Source organism: Anabrus simplex, chromosome 4 (assembly GCF_040414725.1).
Source record: "Anabrus simplex isolate iqAnaSimp1 chromosome 4, ASM4041472v1, whole genome shotgun sequence".
Taxonomy (NCBI): Eukaryota; Metazoa; Arthropoda; class Insecta; order Orthoptera; family Tettigoniidae; genus Anabrus; species Anabrus simplex.
Window position 1 is genome coordinate 391,230,166 of NC_090268.1, and position 26,962 is coordinate 391,257,127.

Sequence of the window (26,962 nt, forward strand, 5' to 3'; positions counted from 1 at the left end):
GCTAGTCTGCATTTTATGTCCTCCTTACTTCTGCCATCGTTAGTTATTTTACTACCCAAGTAACAATATTCATCTACTTCCTTTAAGACTTCATTTCCTAATCTAATATTTCCTGCATCACCTGCCTTCCTTCGACTGCACTCCATTACTTTTGTTTTGGACTTATTTATTTTCATCTTGTACTCCTTACCCAAGACTTCATCCATACCATTCAGCAACTTCTCGAGATCTTCTGCAGTCTCAGATAAAATAATAATATCATCGGCAAATCTCAAGGTTTTGATTTCCTCTCCTTGGACTATGATTTCCTTTCCAAATTTCTCTTTGATTTCCTTTACTGCCTGTTCTATGTAAACATTGAAAAGGAGAGGGGACAAACTGCAGCCTTGCCTCACTCCTTTCTGGATTGCTGCTTCTTTTTCAAAGCCCTCGATTCTTATCACTGCAGACTGATTTTTATACAGATTGTAGATAATTCTTCGTTCTCGGTATCTGATCCCTATCATCTTCAGAATCATAAATAGCTTGGTCCAATCAACATTATCGAATGCCTTTTCTAGATCTACGAATGCCATGTACGTGGGCTTGTCCTTCTTGATTCGATCCTATAAGATCAGACGTAAAGTCAGGATTGCTTCACGTGTTCCTACATTTCTTCTGAAGCCAAATTGATCTTCTCCCAAACTCAGCTTCAACTTGTTTTTCCATTCTTCTGTAAATAGTACGTGTTAAAATTTTGTAGGCATGAGATACTGAACTAATGGTGCGGTAGTTTTCACACCTGTCAGTACCGGCTTTCTTGTGTGCCCGTTCGTACGTCCACGACAGATTACAAAATGGCGCCGACCGAAGCAAGGAATAGTCACCTGTTATGATGACTCAGAGGGCCATATACGTCATGGAATGGTCAAGTATTCGAGTAAAACGGACATTGAACGGTCTACAGTGTTGTTTTCAAAAAAATAGAAAAAACATTATTATTAAAAAATCTTCATCTTGAATTTTTCACGACGTAGAGATCGGACGCAATTACCGTCAGCGGAATAATTCTTTTGGAGAAGCAAAGGATCGTGCATAAGAAAAGAAACATTTTCAACGATTGAATAAGAATAAACAATAAGTTTTCGTCAAGATTCAAAAGCAGTTCAGACGAAAATAGACGTACTGAATTCGTTACATACGAAAGTGCGGATACGTCGGAGAGTTACGAAGAAAAATAAAAGGAAGTAAAATCAAGAATTAGAGACGTCAGAGAAGAATAGTAAAATGGCTGTATACTGCAATATAATCTTCAACTTTGAGACTGACAAGAAGATGATGAAGATGATGTGCTAAATACACATGATGGACCGACCTGGGAACAATTCATCTTACCATACGACCAGGCAATGACGAGGAAGGCGACGGGTAACCATCCGACCGAGCCATGACGAAGGAAGGCAACGGGAATCCAGATAGTACTTCCAGAACGAAGGAGCGGATGGCGTACCAGATGTCTAACCCGTGACCGAACCGAAGACCCAACTACATCCAATGGGAACGGAACAGCTGGACCAGGGACAACCATGAGCGAGCTAAGTCATTCATAATATTTTATTGCATAATTTTTGGTTTGCCTACACATGTACCTTAGGTATGTGCCGATGGGCTAATTGTAGACCGATAAATATGGCAATGCAAGTGAGGATTACCAACGATGTGTGAGATAATTAAGTTCGTAGTTACGATTTAGTAATATAGCAATAGTTTATGCTATATCGATCAGAATACTTGTAGGAAGCGTGAGGTTTGAAGAGAAATGCGAAACAGCTGATTGAAATGACATACTGGGAGAATATAGAGATTTCATTGAAGTAATGCTTAAAGTTGACGTCATGAGTGGTTGTGCGCGGTGTAGAAAGAAACAAGTGGAATTACGCATTGTTTGGTTCATAGAAAGGGCATTGAACTCGTCCGTAGGTTATGAGAAGCTCTGACTTGTAAATATTATTAAGAACCTGTGTGGTATTTTAAAGTAGTCGTGAAGTTGGGAACGCGATATATTATTATGGAGGCTACGGTGATAATATTAAATGGATGTTGTAATAAGAATATGATTATGGTAATTGGATGAAAGTTTCGAGTTATATATATATATATATATATATATATATATATATAGTGATATGAGATGGTTTTACGCGATGCAGGACCATCGTGTACCTGCAAGTTAAGTCATGCCACACTACAAGTTTATTTTATGATTTACTTGCGTAAGAGTGCCCACACCGCTAGAGCTACACAAGCCAAGGTACGAAATGGATTTACTAGTATAGATGTATGCTCGTGACGTAATCGTATGTCAGTGTAGATGATTTATAATGAACATCAGAATACTACGATACTTTGAATAGTTGTAGTTAACCAGATGCATTTCGACACACCAATGTATATGAGATAATGTTTTCTAAACCTCGCGGCATAGCGCTTCATAGTAACTGCATAAGAGAAAAGTAGCTTGCATTGTAGTTGAATGTTATTGGAATATAACTAAAGAAAGGGACATTGAACCTAAAAGGACATGTGTAAGACAGCCAAAGATTATGTTGAAATTAGATAGATAGCTAGATCGATTAATATCCTCCGTTAGAACGTATATTTCTGTAACGAACTTCAGCTAGGGAAAGGCTAGAGTAGGAGCCGTATTTACCAGGCACTAGGAAAGAATGCCTTAGTTCGAAAGTAGTTATCCATGCACAACGAGATCGTTGCAACAAAATCATGACTTCGGATTTTACGAAAAATTATATTAATTTACTTAGATCTATTTTCGATTTCCATTAATTTATTCAGATCTACTTAAATGTATTCCAATTTATTCAGACTTAACCTATTAGTGTATTCGAGATGCATTTCGGCTGGATATTGTATCCAAGTGAGACTGGTTTAATCAGACTAAAGAAAGTGAACTATCGGAACTAGTTAATTGTGTCGATGTTATACTTACATTCTAATTGCAAGGTGGACCTCAGATGTGTCCAGTGATCTATTGTGAAAGTGTAAATATTTACTTCTACGTCACAAAGGAACTGATCATCTTAATAATTTAAAATACTGAATATTAATCTTTGTTTTATTATATGAGCCAGCGCTGACTCATTCTCCATACGTATTTTCAGTCAATTTTAAATAATGCGTTGCATAATATGGAAATTTAATAACTTAATATTTTATTAATAAATATCTTGTTATTTTTCTATAATTGCTGGTGTCATGAATTCTTTAATTACTGTCTAGTTTGTAAGTTAATTAATAGCTAAGAAAGGTACCGTGTAATTAAGTGTTCATTTAACCATGGTAAGTTCTCTCGAAGTCAATACTCTGATAAAGTTGTCGACGATGATCATTATTATGTCGTGAGTATCGATGGGTGTCACCCGTGAGTTGGGATTCTCTTGAACTCACGTAAAGCGAATTATACAGTAAGATTACATGTCTTACTTGCCACAAGAAAACCCTGAGGTATCCGCTGAGCGACTCCATTTCGTCAAACTAGGCTGCCCAACGACGAGTAAGAAAATGGAGGTATCGGGTAAAGAATGTGATCCGTCTTTGCGGTTACAATTGGAAATAGGTATAACAACATTCTTCCGAAAATCAAATGGGACTTCTCCTGTCTGAGCTCAAATACAAGTTGATAGGGAATTCGAGAGTGTGTCACACTCTTTATTCCCCAATTTTAGTTAAGTACACTTGATTTACTCGAACTTTAACATGAGAAGAAAGAAAAGTTTACCTTTAGAAAATTTACGGTTACATTATTAAAGATAGGAAACCTTCCCCTCGAGTCAGCTTGCGGAGAAAACTACTGCGTTAGAAAGATGGTGGCCATCACCTTTGCTGATGTTCTACCTGCCGATGGATGAGGACCTCGCCTCCTCTCTTAGCACACACACTCAATAACACGATGATCAATAAGACAAGTTAACTTGAAAAAGCATCAGCTTTCATACCCGAGGAAAAGGTTCGAGATGGCTCTGGACTAAAACCAGACACGCCCTCCCACTTTATTGGTAGATAAAACAGGTACAAGATAAATATGACTGACTGAAAAATAAATACACAAAATTACTGATTGGCCAGAATCCAAAGCTGGCGGGATAAGTTAGAAGTTTTGCAACCTTCGAAGTATCAAAACAAAGAAAATATCATTTCAGTTTAGACAACCTATAAATACCAAATTTCTTTAAATTTTTAGTAGTTCCACTTTACACCAGAGTGCATGACATCAGTTCTTTAATAGAAACATCTATGTAGGAAGGTGGTGGTGGTGGTGGTGATTATTGTTTTAAGAGGAAGTACAACTGGGCAACCATCCTCTATATAACACCAATCAGAGGGAAAAATGGAAGGGGTCCGACACTTCGAAAAATGAAGGTATCGGCCTAAGGAAGACGAGGGCCACGAAGGGTGTGAAAATGAAAGACTCCCTAGGCCTCCATACGTAATACCGTCAGGGTCGGAAAAGAACAAGAGTTGACCAAGGGAGGTCGGATAGAATAGATGAATGTGAGGAGCCTGGCATAAGTAAGTGGAAGCAATGCCAGGACTCAGCTAAGGGCCCCATGGTCGCCAACCCACGCCCCAAAGTTCAGAGCCCCTAGGGCCCTTTTAGTCGCCTCTTACGACAGGCAGGGGATACCGAGGGTGTTATTCTACCACCCCCACCCACAAGGGGGTGTAGGAAGGTCCAAACGTCTTGAATAGTTGTTGCAAACTGTATGTGTTAGATAGCGTTCTGCAAGGTGTTTCATTTAAATGCACGGGTTTGAGGTGTACCTCCCGGTACAATATTAATAATGATAATAGTATAATAATAATAATAATAATAATAATAATAATAATAATAATAATAATAATAGCTAGTAAGTAATATCTTAACACCGCAAGAAAGATTAATGTTTGAATTTATTTTAATAGTCGAGAAGGCAGTGGGTTCGGTTTCTTGGTTGAATGAATGGCCAGCTTCAGTTCAAGGGTCGTCGGGTTCGATTTCCGGCCGGGGCGAGGATCTGAACTGCGTACAGTTAATTTCTCTGGCGTGGGGCCTGGTTCTTCTTAACACACTTCGTTTTTTCTACACACAGCACACCACTGTGATAACCACCAGAGAAAAAGCCTTACATATAGAGTTGGGGGCAGGTATGCCATCCGGCCGTAAATCTGAACCAAATCCGCATCAAGTGCCGACCTTAACAAATTGAAAAAATTACCGGTAATAATAATAATAATAATAATAATAATAATAATAATAATAATAATAATAATAATAATAATAGTACGGAAGGTATTGCTTATAGAGTTCTGATAATACGTTGAGCAGTTGCGACGATTTTATGGCTACATAAAAAGCTAAAGATTTAAAAATAATGTTGCTCTGAAGATTAGACAGAAATTATCAACTTACGACAATCTTTCTTAACACTAAAATACGTCGGATAAAATATAGTAGTAAGAACTGTAAGTCAGAGAGTACTGTTTACGAAATCCATAAAGTAACTTGTCAATTATATAAATGCATTTATTGGCGCTTTTCTTTCCTATGAAATAATCGTACGTGTGTAACATTATCACGCCTGGAACTAAATATAAATCTTGAGAATTATTACTTAGCCTCCTTACCCAAGCTTCTTTTTACGGATATCAGAGATTGTTTGCACAGAACAGTCTTCAAAACAAAACTTTCTACGATAGCTTGCAGTTATTGCCACCTCATTATGTTCCTTGAACAGGCTACCGTCCGTGTTCCGCGCATATACTTGTTTGATAAGTCTTGCGGCTCTTCTGATAAGTGGCGTGTTTAAGATAATGAAGCGATAATTCCGTTCGCCTAATTAACAAGATTGAAGTAAACAATATGTAGATAATAGATCATTATCAACTCCTACTGACGTAATGTTTGATAATCAATTATTTACTTATAGAGTACAAAGGAGTAGTTAACCTGGGGAACAGGAAATGTACAGAGTACGTCAGCGCTGACTACGGACTTCTCATACAGTAACTACATACATACCGTGCGTGTACATAGATTAGGGTTACAAGGCATTCTTCAGAAGAAAAGGAGGCTTTTTTCGAACTAATGATAATCGCCGCAAATTTTAAATTCAGACTTGCAGACTTTCAGCACAGTCTTGCATTAAGACTAAGTTTGTGGCACAGGCCAAACTGCTTACTATATTTCAGCCCAGCTGAATCCCTCCGTACCATTTGATGCCTTTCAGGAAATGATTCATGTAGTTTACGAAAAATACTTCTGAAAGATTACAGCCTCGTCTCACACCTGCAAATACTTTGAAATGTACAAAAACTTAATACTCTCTTCTTGATGATTTGCAGCTAAATGGAATAACTCACCCCGTGCTCAAGCAATACCCTGACAGAATGGACCAAGGAAATGATAAAATGCTGTATACCGCTGCATTGGCAGGTAAGTCTCTACAATTTACAACGAGCTGTGGTGAACTTCCATACTAATTTAAGGATGATTCGTATTTTTAGAGGTACGTGACAAACTATTATTCTATCCATGTAAAGAAACGGAAATAATAATTTAATTTTGTAAAAATAATGCTGTCCGCCTCTGTGGTGTAGTGGTTGGTGTGATTAGATGCCACCCCCGGAGGCCCGGTTTCCATTCCCGGCTCTGCCTCGAAATTTGAAAAGTGGTATGAGGGCTGGAACGGGGTCCACTCAGCCTCGGGAGGTCCACTGAGTAGAGGTGGGTTCGATTCCCACCTCAACCATCCTGGAAGTGGTTTTCCGTGGTTTCCCACTTCTCCTCCAGACAAATGCCGGGATGGTACTTAACTTAAGGCCACGGCTGCTTGCTTCCCTCTTCCTTGTCCATCCCTTCCAATCTTCCCATCCTCCGCAAGGCCCCTGTACAGCATAGCAGGTGACGCCACCAGGGCGAAGTACTGGTCATTCTCCCCAGTTGTATCCCCGACCCGGAGTGTGAAGCTCCAGGACACTTCCCTTGAGGCGGTAGAGGTGGGATCCCTCGCTGAGTTCGAGGGAAAAACCGACCCTGGAGTGTAAACAGAGAAAGAAGAAGAATGCTACTGGTTTTACGTCCCCCTAACGACTTTTACTGTTTTAGAAATGCCGAAGTGCCGGAATTTTGTCTCGGGAGAGTTTTCTTACGTGCAGATAAATCTATCGACACGCGAGGCTTACGTATTTGAGCACCTTCAAAAACCTTCGGACTGAGTCGGGATCGAAGTCACCAACTTTGATCAGCAACCCAGTGCCCTACTGCCTGAGCTACTCAGCCCCGTATTAGTAATAAAGTATCAACCTCCGAATAGCGGGTAGTCGGGTAGAAAAACTTCTCTTTGTCACTGCATTTCGTATGATGTCGTCGTTTACAAAATCTCGGGTGACAAATTTAGAACAACATGAAAAAATTAATTTAAACTCACTGGTAGATCATCCTACAGGGATACGTTTCTCTGCCATCTGGTAGAGTAAAATTGACTTCAAACATGAATCAAGCAGCTTAAATTGCGTCATATAAAAATCACTCTTCAGCCATCCGATTTACTCAGTGCGGCAACAAATAGATGCACACTTTATGCAATTTCATAATATAATAGCATTTATAATAATAATAATAATAATAATAATAATAATAATAATAATAATAATAATAACGACAACAACAATATAAACACAATATACAGGAAACCCACACACACAGACAGGTACCTACACAACTCTTCTCATCAAAACCCATCAAAAAAGCAGGCTGTTCTAACATCACTGGTTAACAGGGCCATTGCGATATCAGATGCAGAACACCTCGAAGAAGAGAAATAACACCTCACGAGAACCCTCAGAAAAAATGGCTACTCGCTCAATAACATCCGACGAGTCTTTAAAAAATCGGAAGGGAACATAGAAAAGACTGCCGTAGGAGAAAACAATGGGGCAGAAGAACTGACCCGCCCGAAAACAGCGATACTGCCATACATTAAAAACATTACAGACAGGATCGGCAAGATACTGGACAAATACGACTGAAAAACAATCTATAAACCACACCGGAAGCTAGTCCGTTATCTACCACTAGTAAAAGACCCAATAGAAGTACAGGCTTCTGGCGTATACCACACTGAATGTAGCTGCGGAGCGTGTTATGTTGGTGAAACAAAACGTCTGATCTCCACCTGCCTAAAAGAACATATCCGTCACACCAAGAACCAAAACACAGAGATTTCAGCGGTAGCCAAGCATTCCTACGAAACAAGGCATGGAATATAATTTGACAAGACCAAGATCCTAGCTGCTATCCCTTGGAATATGGAAAGGAAAATCCGCGAGGCTATCGAAATCAAGAAACATCCGAATAATATGAATTTAGAAGAAGGATATAAAATAAGTAATTCTTGGATGCCTATCATTCGTAGTTTGAGACATACAGACCACAACATTAACATGCAGCCGAACCTCCAATTACATAACAACGCGGGCTAGCCCCACTATCTGGCTGTGACACAAAGCTTCCATAATTCTCACGAGACAGCCAGGGGGCTTACGTCAGCCAGAAAGGCTGGGATATATAGATCAAGGTCGGGAACCACTTTTTTAGTGTGATAGCTGCCTGGGAGACTGGTTACCTCGGATCGAGTAGGGGTATTTCAGGCGCCTCGAAAAAGAATACTGTAATGTATTCGAAACGTTGGCAAACTGTACGTAATGAACAAAAAACAACAACACGTTCAACCCGGAAAAAGAACTAAATAACAATATAAACGGTTTGGCCTCAGGTAACGTGTGCAGGCATTTCGGAGACACTACGATGATGCAAATTATTCCCACGGGATTTCTTATACGTTCCGGAAAATCTACCAACTCGAAGCTGGCGTACTTGAGTAGGTACCTTCCCGTACGACCGGAATGAGGTCGAATTAGAAACCGAGGTCTTCTACGTCCACGACTGCCAGCTACTTTTGAGGGATCAGACACTCAACCATAAAATAAATACTAAATACTGCTTTGCCCGATAGGGCTACAACCGCTTTGGATTAATTCCTAAATGCAGGGAACAAAGTAAAGGCAATTAATTATTTCGGCATCACTGTACTCATTTGTTGTCTGATTTGGATTGAAAACTGGGAAATGGACGTAGCAAAAGTGAGGCCTATATTCATTTGTAGCACGGTACTGGCTCATAATAAGCTGCAACACCACCTCGCACAAATGATGAAGACTGTCGTTCTAAACACCTGCCTAGTGACAATAACTTTCTTATCATAGAAGTAGAGGTGGTGGTGGTGGTGATGGTGATCATTGTTTGCATTTATTTCTTTATCCGAGTCTGAAATCACAATAATATATTTACAGCTACTCTATATACAGTTTGTTTTTCCAGTATTCAACTGTCAAGATGGCATATTCATTGGCTTCCACCAAATCCGTCATAATACATGGTTTAGGCAGATTTCTACAGATGAGAAGATGCCCATTTTCTTGTTTTTCACCACACTCACACAAATCTTGATCACCATACCCCCACCTTTTCAAGTTAGTTTTGCATCGTGTCACTCCAGATCTTGATGTGTAAAGCGTCTTCCAATCTCCATGTTGAAGATGACGTCCTGCAGCTGGCTTCTCTTTCACTTCCCATTATCCTACAGGCGACATCCTTCTCCAGAGTTCCTTTCGCCGAGATTCGGCTGATGATGAGATTGATGTTGTTTGTAGGAAGCTCTTCCTCGATTTCAATCTTGATGGGCAGGCATGAAGTCCAAACATTAGATGTCTTGGATCTGTTTCTTGCTTCTTCTCTGCTGCAACTTATCTCCTAACATCTGGAGGTGCTACTCCCGTAAGTGGAAAGATTGTATTAACACCAACTTATTGTTTGAAGAGGAAGTACAACTAGGCAACGATCCTCTATACAACACTAATCAGAGAGAAACATGGAAGGGATCCGACACTTCGAAAAATGGAGGTATCAGCCAAAGAAAGTCAACGGTCACGAAGGGCGTGAACATGAAATAATCCTTGGCTTCGATACCTAATACCGTCGGGGTCGAAAAAGAACAAGAGTTGACCAAGGAAGGTCTGATAGGATAGATGAAAGTGAGGAGTCTGTCACAACTAAGTGGAAGCAATGTCAGGACTCAGCTAAGGGCTCTATGGTCGCCAACCCACGCTCCCAAGTTCAGAACCCTTGGGGTCCCTTTTAAACGACTCTTAAGACAGACAGGGGATACCGTGTGTGTTGCTCTACCTTACCCATCCAGAGGTGGTCCAGCAGTACTGGTCGGGACGACTTTACAACAGTCCGTCACCTGATCAATAAACCACCACGGCGATTGAAATGTGAATAAGAATAAGAATATATTTATATAAACAAATCGTAACGACCTTGTATCTGTACATCGACTATTTTGGCGAAATTTCTGTACACTTATCCGTTTCAGGTGTAATAATGACCATCTGCATATTTTTTAGCTTTGGTGTCTGTTTGTCTGTTTGACTATAACTTGAAAACTACTGGATATATTTATGACAAACTTCATATTTAGTATCCACCTGTCCTTGGGCAAGTTTTAGGGCCAATATTGTTTCTAAATCACAGAACTGACTGGGGGTTTATACGAAACCGAAACAGTGATTTTGTACTCCAACAAAATATACACAACCAAAATTAATGGAAATCTACCAGCCTTAATGGAAATCAATTTCTAAAACTTTCCTCTCATATGCATCATTTCGATACGAGGATTAATACGGGAGATATCATTAACGGACCGTTTTTCGGTACAAGTCTCACTGGACTTAACTCAAGAGTGGGTGCGTGTCAAGTTTAATACTTATAACTTCAAAACTACTGGAGATACTTCAACCAAACTTCATATTTAGCATCCACCTGTCTAAAGGTAAATTTTGGTCCATATCATGTCAAATTCCCGGAACGAACTGCGGGTTTATACGGAAGTAAAACCGTGATTTTACTCTCCCACAAAATGTACAAGGCCAGTCTGTGTGGAAATCGGCCATCCTTGATGAAAATCCATTTCTTAAATATTTTTCTCATATGCATTTTTTCGACAGGAGGATTAATAGGGGAGGTATCATTAACGGACTGTTTTTCTGTATAAGTCCCATTGGACTTTACTCAAGAGAGGGTGCGTGTAAAGCTTATTTCTTACAACCTGAAAACTACCGGAGTTATTTCAACCAAACTTCATATGAAGCATCCTGTAACCGGCAGCTTCCGCGGCTACACCAAACACAGTGAAGGGAGGAATGTAAGTGCAATTACACGGTACCTAAGACACTACACACACAATAAAACATCTGATGAACTACGCGCAACTCCGCCGATAACAACACTGGTAAATATCAGTAGGGGCAACTTGATGATAATAAACCAGGAACGTGGAAAGGTGACTGGGAAACCTTTCGAAGGGCCTTGGAGGGGTGAAGGTTGCGGTTTCCGAAAAGCCAACAGTGATCTCTGGTTTTCAAAATATTATTTACAAAATCGGTAGTATAAGTTAACTTCTGAAACAAATTCCGCTGTTCACCAAATCTAGATACACACTACACATGATCTGCATGTTCTTTGACAAACTACAGTATATATGTTCCTAGACAAGAGCTTTGCTTTAAGTTCAAATAGTTAAGCAAGTACATCTCAGTACAAATCAAATTCCACAAATACAATATTGAAGGTAAGAGGAAGATTCTCTGTCACGTGATAACGCGTCTCTTTTCATCTCGCTCGCGGTTGGAGTGAGAAAACTTCACGTACAAGCGCTCTTGCACTGCCTTGCTGCTAATTACCAGCAACTAGAGCTAGGTCGCGCGACTCTGGATACTGCAAATCGAGTCCCGGTGCGGGAAGAAAAATTCCAACTTGGTCAGTTTTTATCGTAGAATGACGCGGAAAACGGCATACCTCATCTCCTGGATATCATGACATACCATAGGTGACGTCGTGAACGGTCACAATACCATGTCAAATTACCGGCATGGACTGGAGGTTATAGGGGACCGAAATAGTGATTTTACTCTCCCACAATATATACAAGACGAACTTGACGGAAATCGGCCAAGCTTAATGTAAATCGATTTATACATTTTTCCCATGTGAATTTTTTCTATAGAAGGATTAATAAGGGATATATCATGAACGATCGGTTTTGCAGGCTAAGTCCAGCGGACTATGTTATAGGTGGAGCAGATCCTTATCTAACCATATAAAGAAAATCGTAACGACCGTGTATCTGTGTATTGACTATTTTGGCAAAATTTTCGTACAGTCATCCGTTTCAGGTGTAATAATGACCTGCATATTTGTTAGTTTCCTGAAAGTCCTCATTTTTAACCCCCCTCCCTCCCTAAAGCAAGATTGAGGCACAAATTGCCAGAAGAGCTAGAAAATTGAAATTTGGCAAAATTATATGTCTTAGCCTCTAATCGACGGAAAGCTTCCAAGATCTTTGTACAGAATGTAACTAAATATGTGGGAAAGCTTCTTGGATTCAACAGAGGATCTGCGAAGAAGCAGAACATGTCCTGTAAACATATGGTTTATTTGCTTTCTTTTCCGTGTTACAGGCATTTTTGTGGTGAACGTAACACAGACCACTTGACAATGCAGATTGGTCATTTGTGTTGATAAAGTGTAATTTACTACTTGCATTTCTCTACAGAAGGTGCTCAGAATGACTACCATGAGCTGCAATGCAGGCGTCTATGCGCCGTATCACTGACTGTCTCAGTCGTTGCCATATTCCAGGCATCAGTCCTATCTGCTGACACCCTTGCTCTATTCGCTGGAGCAGCATTTACACGTTATGAATACACGTGGCATACACCATGGCCTTCAAATGACTCCATAAGTAGAAGTCTATTGGAATGAGATCGGGAGAACAAGCAGGCCACGGTGTCGGTCCCTGACGCCCTATCTATTTGTTTGCGATTCGCTGAAGTAAAATTGCTCCAGAAGCAAGAGCAAAATGATGCGGTGCTCCAACATACATGAACCACATGCGCTGAATTACATCCAGTGGAGCGTCTTCCAGCACCATGTAAATCATTTGTTAAAAAGGCGCAGTATGACGCTCCTGTCAATGCTCCCGGTAGAATGAATGGACCAGTTAATGCGTGAACTGTTATTCCAACCCAAACATTAAAACTGAACACTTGTTGATGTGTGGTTTGCACAGCTTCCCTGGAATTTTCATACGCCCAGACCTGCGTATTGTGAAAGTTCTGCAGTCCATTTCTGGTAAACTTCGCTTCATCGGTAAACTGAACAGCAGAGCGGAAATGTTGATCCTGAGCACACATCTGTCGTAATCAGGTACAAAATGCTGCTCTGGGTGAAAAGTCAGCTGCACAAAAACCTTGGAATCTTTGAAGGTGATATGGACAAAGGAGCTGTTCTCGTAGAATCCTCCACACTCTCATATGACTCACATCTACCCTTGTCGCCAATTCTCTGGTACTGCTCTTGCAATTTTCCTCAATATGGTTGAGAACTCGTTCCTCTCTCTCAGGTGTTCTTATGCTCCTTGGTCGTCCATTACCAGCAACACGTCTGCTAAACGAGCCAGTTTCGCAAAGATGCTCATGTATTCTTTGGAACGTCTTGTTATTCGGTAAACATCTCTTAGGAATGTGTTCATTTGCGTTACACTGAGCCCAGCCATAAGGTAGGTGCATGTCTGCCATTTCCTGATTCGAGTACCCCACTGTATCACGACTTGTACTGTACGAGCACTCAATAACAACTGACAACACTATCAGTCCACTATAACTTATGACCTCTGTGGAAGTGTTTACTTTGTTAAGCAAATGACATCACGTGGCTTTGAATGCAAAACAAATGCACACAGACTTGAATAGGGACGAACTGTACAAGTGGCCTATGTGCCCTACACAAATGACAAACCTGCATAGTGAAGTGGTCTGTGTTAAGTACACCATAAACAATGCCTGTAACACGGAAACGAAAGCAAATAAATCATATGTTTACAGGACATGTTCTGCTTGTTGTCAGGTCCTCTATCGAATCCCCGGAGCTTTCCCACATATTTAGTTACACCCTGCATATTTGATTTTTTACCCCATGAAAATATCGGAATATTGAGGCAATTTTAATGTCAGTAAAGACCACCTTTTCGAGGTATTTTGCAGCTGAATTGTATATATAAAAAAAGAAAGTAACGGATGGCACAATCTCAGCTGAATTTGAAGTGATCTACAACGTTAGTCCTATGACGATTCGTCGTATCTCTATTCCTTATATGTTAGATTTGTCTCCATTTCTCGATTATACCTACATGTTGCTCTTTGTACACGTATAATTCGTAGTTCGAATTACTTATAAGAAAGATATAATCTAATTCTACACTAACACTGACCCACCCAGTATCCATACGTGAGCCAAGTTCTATGTTTGCTGCTGTCACATTAGTACCCAAAAGTAATTCACTGTGAGAAAACTTTACCCAAACTTCACCCTATCTAACGTTTCTAACTAAATTTTAGCCATAAATAGGCTAAATGAGGTATCTTATGGTACAATCCGTTTGTCCATGTGATGTATCATTTAGCAGCAGTTAATCTGTAAATTAAGGTTTGCAGTATTGTAAACACGCATATACTTCGTATGTCGATCTATATATATATATATACATTGAAGTCGATTTGTAGCTATGTAGAAAGGGTGTGTTTGCCATTATACTTAATATTTTACATCGATAGTGAATCTCAGCAGGAGGGCGTCTGCTGTTGTAATCATTACTCTCCACATCGATTTTGACTTGCAGTAGGAATGGGATCCTTCTGCAACTCCTTTGTAACTAGCATTAGTAAGGAGGGACTACCATTGTAATTAATAATTCCCTTCTCGATTTGACTGGCAGAAGTCAAAGGAGCATTCAATTTTGTTCAACACTCCCCTAACTGATTGTGTTTGGGAGTAGGCAAGTATGCCCGCCATTATAAAAAAATTACCCATCTAAAATGTGGCTGACATTAGGCATAGTGGCCTTGCTATTATAATGAAAACTCACCAACTCGGTGTGACTATCATTAGGAAAAGGGGCCTGTCATTATAATAACAGCACAACTCAATTTTGGCTTGCAGCAAGGAAGCTGTCAGATATTATAATAAAAACTCCTCAACTGTAATCCGTGTGGAAGTAGGAAAGGGCGCCTGTCATTGTAACGAACACTCCTCAAACCGATAGGTAGGTAATGGGGCCTTCCGTTATAATGGAAACTTCCCTACTCGATTGTGAATGGCAGTAGGCAAGTGAGCCTGTCGTTATCATCACAACTCCGCTACTCACACTTTACATTGGAAACAACGTATGGGAAACTCCCCCTGCTGTTTCTGGATAATGCTAAGAGACATGCAATTTAAAAAAAAATATTCACTGCATGTACAGTAATTTACTTCGATGTACGTATACAATGTAGAATACCGTAACGAAGCATGGGTACATTTGTTACTAATGCATAATAATGCATAAATCACAATAATCTCTACTATTACGTCAGTGTCCTAGATTTTTCATGGTATCAAAATTTTCCTTATTTTCCACAGTGTCGCTAACGACCATGGTGGGCGGAATGTTCCTGGCTTGGACTTCGCCGATGCTGCCTATTCTGCTAGCGGACGACTCCCCTGTCCCAATGACTAAGGACCAGTCGACATGGATAGTGTCATTTTTATTTCTAGGAATACTACTTTCCACCGTACCTACTGGTAAGTAAGAAGACAAACTGTATATCAAACATCATCGTACTTCCATGAAACGCTTATAAAGAATATTTTAAGGCATTTTGAATTCAACAGCGATTTAAAAGTTACTCTTTACAATAACAATTTTTCTGCCGATTGATTTCTGTATTTGTTTGATACAACAGTTCGTATCAATTTTTCAAAGAGCGTTTATGTTTTATTTATTTATTTATTTATTTATTTCGCACGAGCAAAATCTAACGAAGACTGATATACACACCAGGCGCGGCGCGTTCTTCTGTATGTGTTCAGTGAACCTCCTAGAAATACAGTAATCACTCTTAGTAAATTGCTTTACTAAGAGCCTGTTCTTTAATTGGCTCTGTATATTCGCACGTGTAGGCAAAATTTTGACATGACCACTGGGTTTCTCTCCAGAACCGCCGAAGAATTTCATTTTCTGAAGTTAGGACCTGTGGGACCAGCGTTGCCAAGCTTTTGATTTGAACCGTACATATACGGTTTTTAACCCTCTATGTACGGTATAGGGTTCGAATGTCAAACCGTACGCGTAATATAAGGTTCTGAGAAGTTTCTAAATGAATTTTTTTAAATTATTATTTGAAATTTTCAGATGATCTATGCAAAATTACTTTTTCTTGTGTTTGGACATACCTCATTTCCTGGACATATATGACGTGGCCTCCATTTCTCTAGGGACTGCCAAGCTTTGAATGTTGTGATTCACTTTTGAGCTGGTTTCAGATCATCAAATGAAGCACCTGAACAGTCTGACACGTGGGAATTTTCTGTCTCACTCTGCGGCCGGAATACCCTCCTCAAAATTTCACCAATTGTGGATCTCGTTGTTGTATATTTGTTCAGAATCACCAGCGCACACCGAACTCCGTCAATCGTTTCCTAACCAGTGTGAAGTGTGATGTAAGATCAAATATGTAATAGTGCAGCGTCTAGTTGTAAATTTTACGGAAACGTGATTTCGTCAAACATATGAATAATATTGTTATGTATTTACAAATTCATTTTCGTAAGAGTGCGGTGCTTCACTATCTTGTTGGTTAGCTTACATATATTACTTTTGGCATTTATTTTGAATGTTAAGTAAGTGAATATGCGGTTAACTTCTAATTCCGAAAGTAAAGCAGGTCCTTCGACACCCAAAAATTTCAATTTTTCTGCTAAAACACCCAGAAGGAAACAAAAATACAGGCAGTTGTGGGAGAGTATGGACAGCATAGGAAGTGGCTGCGTTCTGATTCAAAATGTGAAAACAAGGCAAACTGTATACGTTGCATTTTCGTACTTCTAGTAATACGTTTCAGTTAAGTATTCCTATTTGATATCATTGCTACTTGCTATTACTGCACGCATTCTATTGAATTGTAGTGTATTTGTGTGAATATTGGTACTGTACTGTTTTACGATAAATGATACGGTTTATTTTGAATTTCTTGACAGTTTTTTTAAGTTTCAGAGGTTGGCAACGCTGTGTGGGACGTGAACAGGGTGCGTTAGGCGCGAGGCTATGGGAAGGAAGGATGACTGCCCGACAACATAGCCCAGGTTGTCGCTGGTGAGTGGACCAGCGACAAATACGAGCTATACATCGGGCAGCTCCGAATTTAGCCGAAGCGCTGTCTAAAAGCGCGCGGTAAAAATTTGCCGGATGTGGTAGGTTTTTAAGGAATTTTAATTTCACGATTTTGCGTTTTTCATAGAATTGACAGAAATTAACCAGAGCATTTGGTAACTACGATGTGTATTGCATCAAAAGCCTAAAGTTTATGTAATTAATGTAAACGTCTAGTGTTTTACGAAAAGTAAATAACAAAAAATGAAATGTCGTATGGCTTTTAGTGCCGGGATATCCCAGGACGGGTTCGGCTCGCCAGATGCAGATCTTTCTATTTGACTCCCGCAGGTGACCTGCGCGTCGTGATGAGGATGAAATGATGATGAAGGCAACACATACACCCAGCCCCCGGGCCGTAGGAATTAACTAATTAAGGTTAAAATCCCCGACCCGGCCTGGAATCGAACCCGGGACCCTCTGAACCGAAGGCCAGTACGCTGACCGTTCAGCCAACGAGAGTAAATAACAAAATGCGCCATAAATAACGGTAGTCTGCCGAACAATTTCCTGAAGCAGTTATTCCAACGCCAGCAACGTCTTCATCAGCTTAAGATTGAAATACACCTTATATTCTCCCTCTTTCATTCCTCATTATTTTGGTAAGTTCCTCGAGCGTTGTCGCGTTGTTAATCAAGCGATGTCACTATTTGAAATCTATGTAAACATCAAGTATAAATATGAACAGGTTATTTTTCAAAGCAGTGAACCCCCAGACGTTTTATCCACACGCCGCCACTGATTCACACACACACACATGCACACACACACACACATCTACATTATAGACCGTACTACCTTTTAGAGGTCAGTCCAAAACCTCTGTGTTTCTCCAGAACCTCCTCAATGCAGAGCACCACCCCTTACGTCCATGTTGTTGCAATGATCGCGTTGGTTATCATCAGGGGAAAATTAAATTATGAACATGCCCCATATCCTTGGGTACGCACCCCTCACCTGCCGACACTCCAGGCCCTTCAGCAGTCCACTTTTCTAGTTCCATGTACTCGGCTGACTTTGTGTTCTGAGCTTATCGCTTATCACTAGGGTCATTAGGGGCGGATGTTTTTGAAATGCCATCTTTTTCCCCTTTGCTTTAGGGCGTTGCTCAGTAGTTTAATAATCAAATCTACGATACAACAAAGGAAAACAACAGGTTTTTATTTTGCATTGTTTTCCATTTTTTGACGACTTGGTATCATCAGTCATTATTTCAATTTTTAAGACGGCTTTACGTCAATATATAGCGTTTTGAAAAACTTTTAGATCATTTTAACAATTAAAAAGTTGTAGATGTATTATTAATTGTGAGACCACAATTACGAATTTTACTTACATATATATTACGACCAGAAGAAAGGGCAAGGAAAGGATTTATACCTGTGAGTCTTATGTTTCAGAAATACGTGCAGGAACACAATACTGAACTGTGATTAGTAGAAAGTATTTCATAACGTATCTCAAGCACAAGAAATGCACCAGATTTCGCCCCTGCCTCTACAGCCAGTCATTCACTCCCGTGTACCTAAAGGTCAAAAAACAAATGCGAACGAGAAGGGATTGGAAATAACAGTTTATGATTTTCCGCTTCAGTTCGGCATTACCCTCCCAAGTAGTTCTGCGCAAGAAGAATACCAGAAGTGAATAATCCACATAGTGTATTTTTAATTCAGCTAGAGAATGAATTTGGGAAATACGTATTTACGATAGGTACGCGTGTTTTATTTTGTATCTTGTGCAGTGCTAAAGTGAGTGCGGGAGTAAGTTTGTTGTACAGCAGCTCATTAAAGGAGAAAAAGATCTGAAAGCCGTAACAAGTGCGAAGAACATCAAGTGTTCCCGAATTCTCCGAGAGCAAAGTGCTACACTACATCCAGCAAATAATTATGCCCATATTTATCTAGAGCTCCAAGTAAATTAGGAGATAATTATTTCTGTAAAAACAAGAGCTGCGCAGTGAATAGAACATGGATAGGCCTATAACAAAACCGTTCTTTCACAGTCACCCGAAATCCACCTGGTCAAATATTTAAGTTTTTTCTATTTATTTTATAGTATTGTTACATATATTTTAGGGCATTTTATATCATTTTCAATAACTTACACACACGAGGACGGACCATAGCAGCAATACGGGCGATAAAAAGAAAGACATTCCCCATCTGAATCGATTATCCTTAAAAACAGCCAGTAAACTATTCAGATTCAAGATTGTTCCAATAGCGAGGGAGGGGTTTCCAATTTGTAAGAGCTTGAGGGCCACATTGGAAACCATAGACATGATCGCGAGCCGCACTTCAATAATAGGTCAATTTTCGTAAAATTCCGCATATAGAACAGAGGTACCATTATGAAATAATGTGCATAGTTCAATTGAAAGGAAGGTTTAATCATTTTAATTACTTAAAATCCTACTTTGCAATTTAATAAAAGAGTGTAATCATAAATAAATACTATCCTATCCAGGGAAATTCAGTTTTAAAGAAGAGTTCAGTTGAATTAATATTTGACAAATGACAAAAATTAAAATGAAAAACCTAAAGATAAACTGAAATTAATAATGTTGTCAAAACTAGGACAATTTAAAGGGAATAGTGTGAAGGCAACAATTATATACAGATGTAAGAGCCTAAAATCCCAGCTATGTACTTCCAGGAGTACTTTCCTTAAAATGCCTTCGAGTGTGCAGCACTGTGTAACAATGAGAGAAGAACGATGAATTGAAACCGCTTCTCACACCAATGGCAATTAGAGTATTTCTTGATATTCATTGCTTGCTACGTCGCATAACACGTCCACAGTGAGGTTGTAATGTAGTTCAAGAATTGTATGGATCCCATAACCATTTTTATAATGGTTAAGACTTAGCACTGACATTTGTGAGGGCTCATTTTCCGCCGAAGTTTGGATTTTAATTTTTAAAATCAATTTAAAATCAAATTCAATCTATTCGGACTGAGTGAACACTCATGAACAGGGAATTATATTAAAGAATGAATTACTTGTAACTTGGCTCTATAATGGGTGTAAAATGTAATACATTCTTTGAACGAGCTATGAAATATTTATTTGTAAATTTTCTACACATTTCGTAAAATATTCTTTTAAATTGCCTTTGCGGGCCGCCATATGTAAACCCTTGGTCTAGAGCTCGCATGGGAGTATTTAATTGAGAGTGATCTGCAGAAGCTAGAACAAGTAAAGCCCATCTATTTCAAGAGAGTCCTATGTATATCGAAATATTCCCAGTCAAGATTGGTATATGATATGACAAGTGAGCCCTTTTACATAGAGGACTTGAGATAACATATATTGCTGCCATCTGCAACTCAAAGCCGCGCAATGCTGCAGGAGCTATGAGGAAAGAAGAACGAAATATGTTTAGATTTCTACACCACAGACGCTATGACAGTCAATGAGTGCAAAAGCGCAAGTTACAAGCTAAGACACACTGTTACACGCCTCGAAATACATGGATTTCACCATACGGTATGCACAAATAAGAAATTTCAAAAGCCGACGTCAGACTTTTAATGTGAGTGGGGTGGGAAACCATGTGATCGATATCACTCCCTAGCGTGTACAAAGAGGAATATTTCGATGAATAGTGTTCAAGAATAGTATTGAACCCATAATTCTACCTAGCTGAAATTTCAACTATAAGATGGAGTGCATCCATATTTTTATTGCAAGCTCATCTCGCGTTCTGTGGCAAGACAACTCACAGCGGAAAGCGGGCGCCAATTCAAACGAGGTGGGAACTTTACGGAAGACCTCGGGTAATTAATAATGAAATTCTGGATAATAACCCTCCTTGCGAGAGATTTCGGCACTGACATTAACAAAGAAATAATTAATAATGTTGGAAAATATTTGATGAAGCTAAAGTCCACAGGGTGGAAATGTATTTACTTAGGCTTGGAGAGAAGTTGGCATTTATCTTGGCTGAGAGGAGTACACTTGTCAAGGACATGCAGTCAAAATGCGCGGGAATCCTCGTGCAGGAAGTAAAGTAATTACGCCCGTTAATGAAACAGGCAAAATCAGCAATCAACACCATCATAACTGGAAAAATAGGTGGAATCTCTGGAATGAGTCTCCAAGAAATCGGTCCAGTGGTCATCAATTGGAATGATTGCACCACAGTAGATAACGTCAAGCAGAGCGTCCCCTCTACCTGCATAAATACCCCGTCCTTAGGCAATGGCATCAGTCATCATTCAATGGTCCGAGAGTGTCGATCTGAGTCAGGCGACATTAAGAAGGGCTAAATAGACTTGTAAAATCTGTAAAGCCAGTTGGCTTGAGGGAGGAATATATTACAAAGTGGTAAATGGTGAACGGAGACAAATTAGATATTGATAACAGTGTATCCAGGTCGGGGAAGAAAGTCCTAAATTAAATCATTTCAGGATTCCTGAATTTCTCATAGGGAGAGAGCAGATTCATAGATAGCTGTTGTGAATTACTGCGGACGATGTTATTTTTTATAATCGGTAAGGAGGACTGTAATCTGGCGGAGATAAGCTTGTGTCACACGGCCGGTCACACCTGTGAAACATCTGGGTAGGAAGGAGTTGGAAGATTCCGCAAACTGTATTAGTTGAGTTCTCGATACGAAGCGGGACGGTTTAACTGTTCTATAAATGTACATAATAAACTTTTATAGAAAAAAAATTATGTGTGTTGCTTCAAGCCAAGTGCAGAATCTCTGTATTTATAAGGTAGTGTTGTAAGCGAAGAATGTGTCCTATAGTTATGAGAGGTGGCTGGCATAAAATGATGCCAAGATAACGCCATGCCGACGCCGAAATTACAGGTCTGACTAATTTAAATATGTTTTGTAGTTAGAAATTTAAATGTTTCTCCCTTTAAATTAATTAATAAATCATAACATAGCGTTGTATATGTAGTGTGTAAATTTAAGTGTTGTGACGACGATGATGTGTCCTGTCGTCAGTCTAGTGTGGCAGCGAATTGTTCATTATCTATGTCAGCGAGCGGGACTTTAAAATGTGTTCAAATTTCTTTAAAACATTTAAAAGTGAAGTTAAATATTGCAATGAAAATCAATGAAAAAATGTTCAGGCCGGTAAAAGTTACAATAATGATAACGATAAAATAACCGTTATCAGTGAGATAGTCAAATATCAAATTATCCAATCTGTATATTAAAAGAATTATGAAAACTAAAGCCCAGTCATTCCGGCCATTCTATCCGGTCGATTTACTTCACTCTTTTTTAACTGAAAGGTTTTCATGCACAGATTTGTCATCAGTTAATATAAATCACTTCACTTCCACCTTCTTCAAATTATTTGATTTTTTCAATTTTTGTCTCTTTGAAGCAATCATGTCTTTGGTTCTACTTGAGGTAGAAGGTTAGTTTTATCCTAAGAACACTCAGTGGATCAAGCTCTTTTATTTCAGCTCTTAACTATTCAAACTGGTTGATTCTGAGGAAAGTTATTAGTGAACATTCAATTTGACGTCTCATTTCTTCAACATTTTTTCTCATTGAAGCAAGCATATCTTTCGTTCTAATTGAGGTACGCAGTACGTTTTGGTCTAAAAACACTCAGTGTATCAAGTGATTTATTTTGAGGTAACAAGTACTTAAATTGGTAGATTCTGAGAAAAGTTATGAGTACATTTGTCTCCACGACGAAGATATTTGTAGGACTTTTTAACAGTTGGGCGCGTAGTGTTGTTCCAAGGAGCGTTTAATTCAATTTCTTTGTGTGATGTATTTTCAAGTGATTTGTTCACATAATATTACATTCTATTACCACAGCAGATAATGTGCTTTATTTCATTAACTCGAAACTTTGCAAATACATCCGTGAGGATAGTAACGAACAACACCATACTTTGTACATTGCGGGCGGAGCCAGCGGGAAACTGCTAATAATAATAATAATAATAATAATAATAATAATAATAATAATAATAATAATAATAATAATAATAATAATAATAATAATAATAATAATAATAATAATAATCACATCGGAATAAAACTGAGATGGTAAATAATGTGTTCAGCAGTAAGGTCAAGGGAGATTAGCGGTTTATATCGAAATCCAGTGAAGAAACTCATAAGTCGGTATTTTTGGGAAAGTTAAATTTTGTGACACCGTGTATTTGTGATACTGAAAATCACGGTATGCTATTTTGCTCCTGAGGTCAGGGAAAATTTTCGATAAGTTAATTGTGAAATCATTATAAAGTTGTTTGGTCATGGAATCGCTTGTATTTAAAATGAATGCTTACATTAATTTGTAAAGGAAGAACACATCAGAAAATAATTTACTAATTGTACCAACTTTCTTAGTATTGTGCAAGGGGTATTTTGAAAAGTTACCTAATTTGAATTTTTTTATCAATATCTCAAAAGCTATAAAAGACAGGAGTATACAACTTTGCAGTATGGTATATAATAAGTCACGCATGCAGTATACCGAATTATATTAAAATAGGATAATAAGTAAAGAAATCAGAAAACTCACTGCCAGTGTCCCTTAAAAAAGTTTCAAACAAGAAGAAATGGATTGTAATGGAAATTAAATATTATGGGAATAGTTAGGAAAGGCAGATTAAGCCTGTATTTTTGAGTGATGTGGAATAAATAGGATTCCGAGGATAAGAGGTATTTCGACGGAGGAGAATTTTTTGTGACATAGTTTATAGGTTGAGATGTAATATGTCTGTGACAGGCTGTATAAGCGGAACGATGTCCTGTAGCAATCCAGGACGATTGATGAATATAAAAGTTGTCAAATACAAGTGAGAGCGTTGTAACGCCTATTTTAAGTACAAGTTTATGTTCTCCAATGATTAGTATTTTATGCAAGACCGTAGGTAACGGCAATCAAGTCTAAGTGACGGATTTATTTGATATCAGCGAAGTGCATTTTGTGATAGCCGACCTCAAGAACAAAATACATTCTGACCCACAGTCAAGATAACCCTTGATTATTGTAAATTGAATTCTATTATGTATCTTTACGAGACAAAAATATCGCTGACTGGAAACATTACGGGTGTGAAAAATAAATTTGATTAGAATGAGAGATCAGCTTGCGTAGATCGATGGGAAGTTACAGTACTTCACTGGAGAGCTCACGGTGGTACATATTTGGAGTGTTATCATGGAAGGTCAGTTGGAGCCCCACACTCAAGTTGTGTCGTGAATATCGTGATGGTAGTGATTATTGTTTTCAGTGATGTAACGTAATATTAAACGAATGTTGAGTTTATTTTATTTAGCGAACTTCACTGCATATGTTGAGATTGTATTGAGGAATATATTAAACTATTCGGACATGTTGCTTAATTTCGATTTCACGCTTTAATTTACAAAATAGACACAGTAATATTTCCAGGTTCGAGTTCATTTTTGTAGCGAATTTCACTTCATGTGTTAAGAGTTCCAACGAGGATCAGGTTTAAATATCCGGACATGGTGTTAAAAAGTTTCGATTTCGCCTGCAGTATGAATGATATGTAGGTACCATAACGTTGGCTCAACGATAGATTTAGGATGCTGAGTGTATTATATAACTTAAGGATGAGTAGACATAGTAACGCTGACTCAGCGACAGGGTTAGCGCGTCGTCTGTACATAGTCAAGTCACAGGTTAGTCATTTTTGCGAATCGACTTGAACGATATTAGTGTTTGCATTAGTGGATATGAATGTGAAGGATATTAGCAGGTACTATTCAGGCCATGATTCGGCATTATTCTTACTAGCCAAAAGGTGTTCCCATTATAGCGTTACATTCGTAGCGGCATGAATGTAAGGGTTGCCCAACGTCTGAACCTGGCTAATGGAGACTGATCATTACTGCTTCACCGCGAGTGTTCGATAACTTCCGTTTTCTATTTTTTCTTTACTTTTAAGATTTATTGCTCGGATGTCCGGTATATTATGACAGTGCCATATGTTGACACTTAGTTGAATTTTTCAGGATTTTCACTACGAATGCGGTTTTGATTCGTCAGCTGTTAATATATTTTACATTCATTTTTCGTCATTCACATTATTCATGTGAGACGTTGATCTACCGATCACTTGTAGTTTAGTTTAATGGGGCAAGTGTAGGTATAGTCCGCGCACCTTTTAGCGATATTACTTTGTACGCGGGTGAGGAGTAAGGAGGGAGGTCTCCCAGTTCCGGTTATACTGCCAACTGAATGGAAATTAAATCTGAATTGAATCGATAATATCGATCGATATGATTTTTCTAAACATTTATTATCTTACGCCAACAACAGTGTCACACATACATTATTTAACATTATATAACATTTCACGATGCGAATCGTGTTCCTAGCATGAATTCTATAGTTTGGCTTTGTTGTGTAAACAACAGTACTAGTACGTAAAGTGTACGCCAGATGTCGCACAGCGATTCATAGTTTGTGTTTCATAGGTTGCCAATACGAATCTCGAAGATAAACGAGGTCGAAAGATTCGCAACTATGGTATGCATGTATCAATAAAAGGTGCGCGTACGGTAGACAGATTTGTAATTCTAGTCGTAGTTATAGAAAATTGGAAATATTTCCTCTTGTTTATTTTATATTGTGGACTTGTATTTAACGAATGTAACCTGAAATTTGGTTTAGTAACAACATGTTCAAGTAATTTATCACTTTTCTTTAACTTCAGTGTTCGCATTTCTTCTAAATTGCATAATGAATTCACGTTTTCCTGCATTTTGCAGTTTTGTTTCTTCAGAACGATGTAACATAAGATCCTATTGGATCAAGTGTTGTTGGTTCCTTCTGAACATCTGTTTGGGGTGATGCATATTTAGCATCGGGATTCCTCTGTAACTTAAGGGGTTCACGAGATGACAATAGATGGTGGAATTTTATTTTTGACTAGCAATATACCCGTGCTTCGCTACGGTATTACAGTATAATGAAATTTATAATTGAATGCTTAACGTTATATATATATATATACTGTAGAAATGCTCGTTTTTAAATTTAACCCCCTTTTTAGTTCCCCCTTAAGTGGAGTTTCCAAAAACAAATCACCTATGTTTCTTTTTTTCAAAGGTGATCCCAAATACCAATTTTCAAGACTGTTTCTGAGACATAAGTATCCTCATTTAAGGCGTTCAACCCCTTTTTCACTCTTTTTCACCCTTCCTATTGAGATTTTCCGAAAACAAAAAAATACATGTTTCTTTATTTTCAAAGGAGATTCTAAATACCAATTTTTTACATCTGTAAACTTTCAAAGTTTTGAGATATAAATACACTCATTTTAAAAATTCACCCCTTTTCACTCCCCCATTAATTGGATTTTCCATAAACAAAAAATACATGTTTCTTTATTTTTAAAGGAGATCCCAAATTCCAATCTTTAGGTCTGTAATATCTTCAGTTTCTGAGATATAAGTATCCTCATTAAAGGCATTCAACCCCTTTTTAACCCCTTCTATTTGGATTTTCCTCAAACAAAAAAATACGTGTCTCCTTATTTTAAAAGAAGATTGTAAGTACCAATTTTTTACATCTGTAAACTTTTAAAGTTTT

The 26,962-nt window shown here is 38.6% G+C and overlaps 1 protein-coding gene across 1 annotated transcript in view; it reads left to right on the forward strand.

The window, feature by feature from the left end:
• LOC136872754 (facilitated trehalose transporter Tret1) overlaps positions 1-26,962 on the forward strand; it is a 55,363-nt gene that overhangs the window by 12,848 nt on the left and 15,553 nt on the right. The window contains exons 2-3 of the mRNA XM_067146584.2: positions 6,379-6,469; positions 15,620-15,781. Coding sequence (XP_067002685.2) covers positions 6,424-6,469; positions 15,620-15,781 — 208 coding nt within the window. The 5' untranslated portion in view covers positions 6,379-6,423. The remainder of the gene's footprint in view (positions 1-6,378; positions 6,470-15,619; positions 15,782-26,962) is intronic.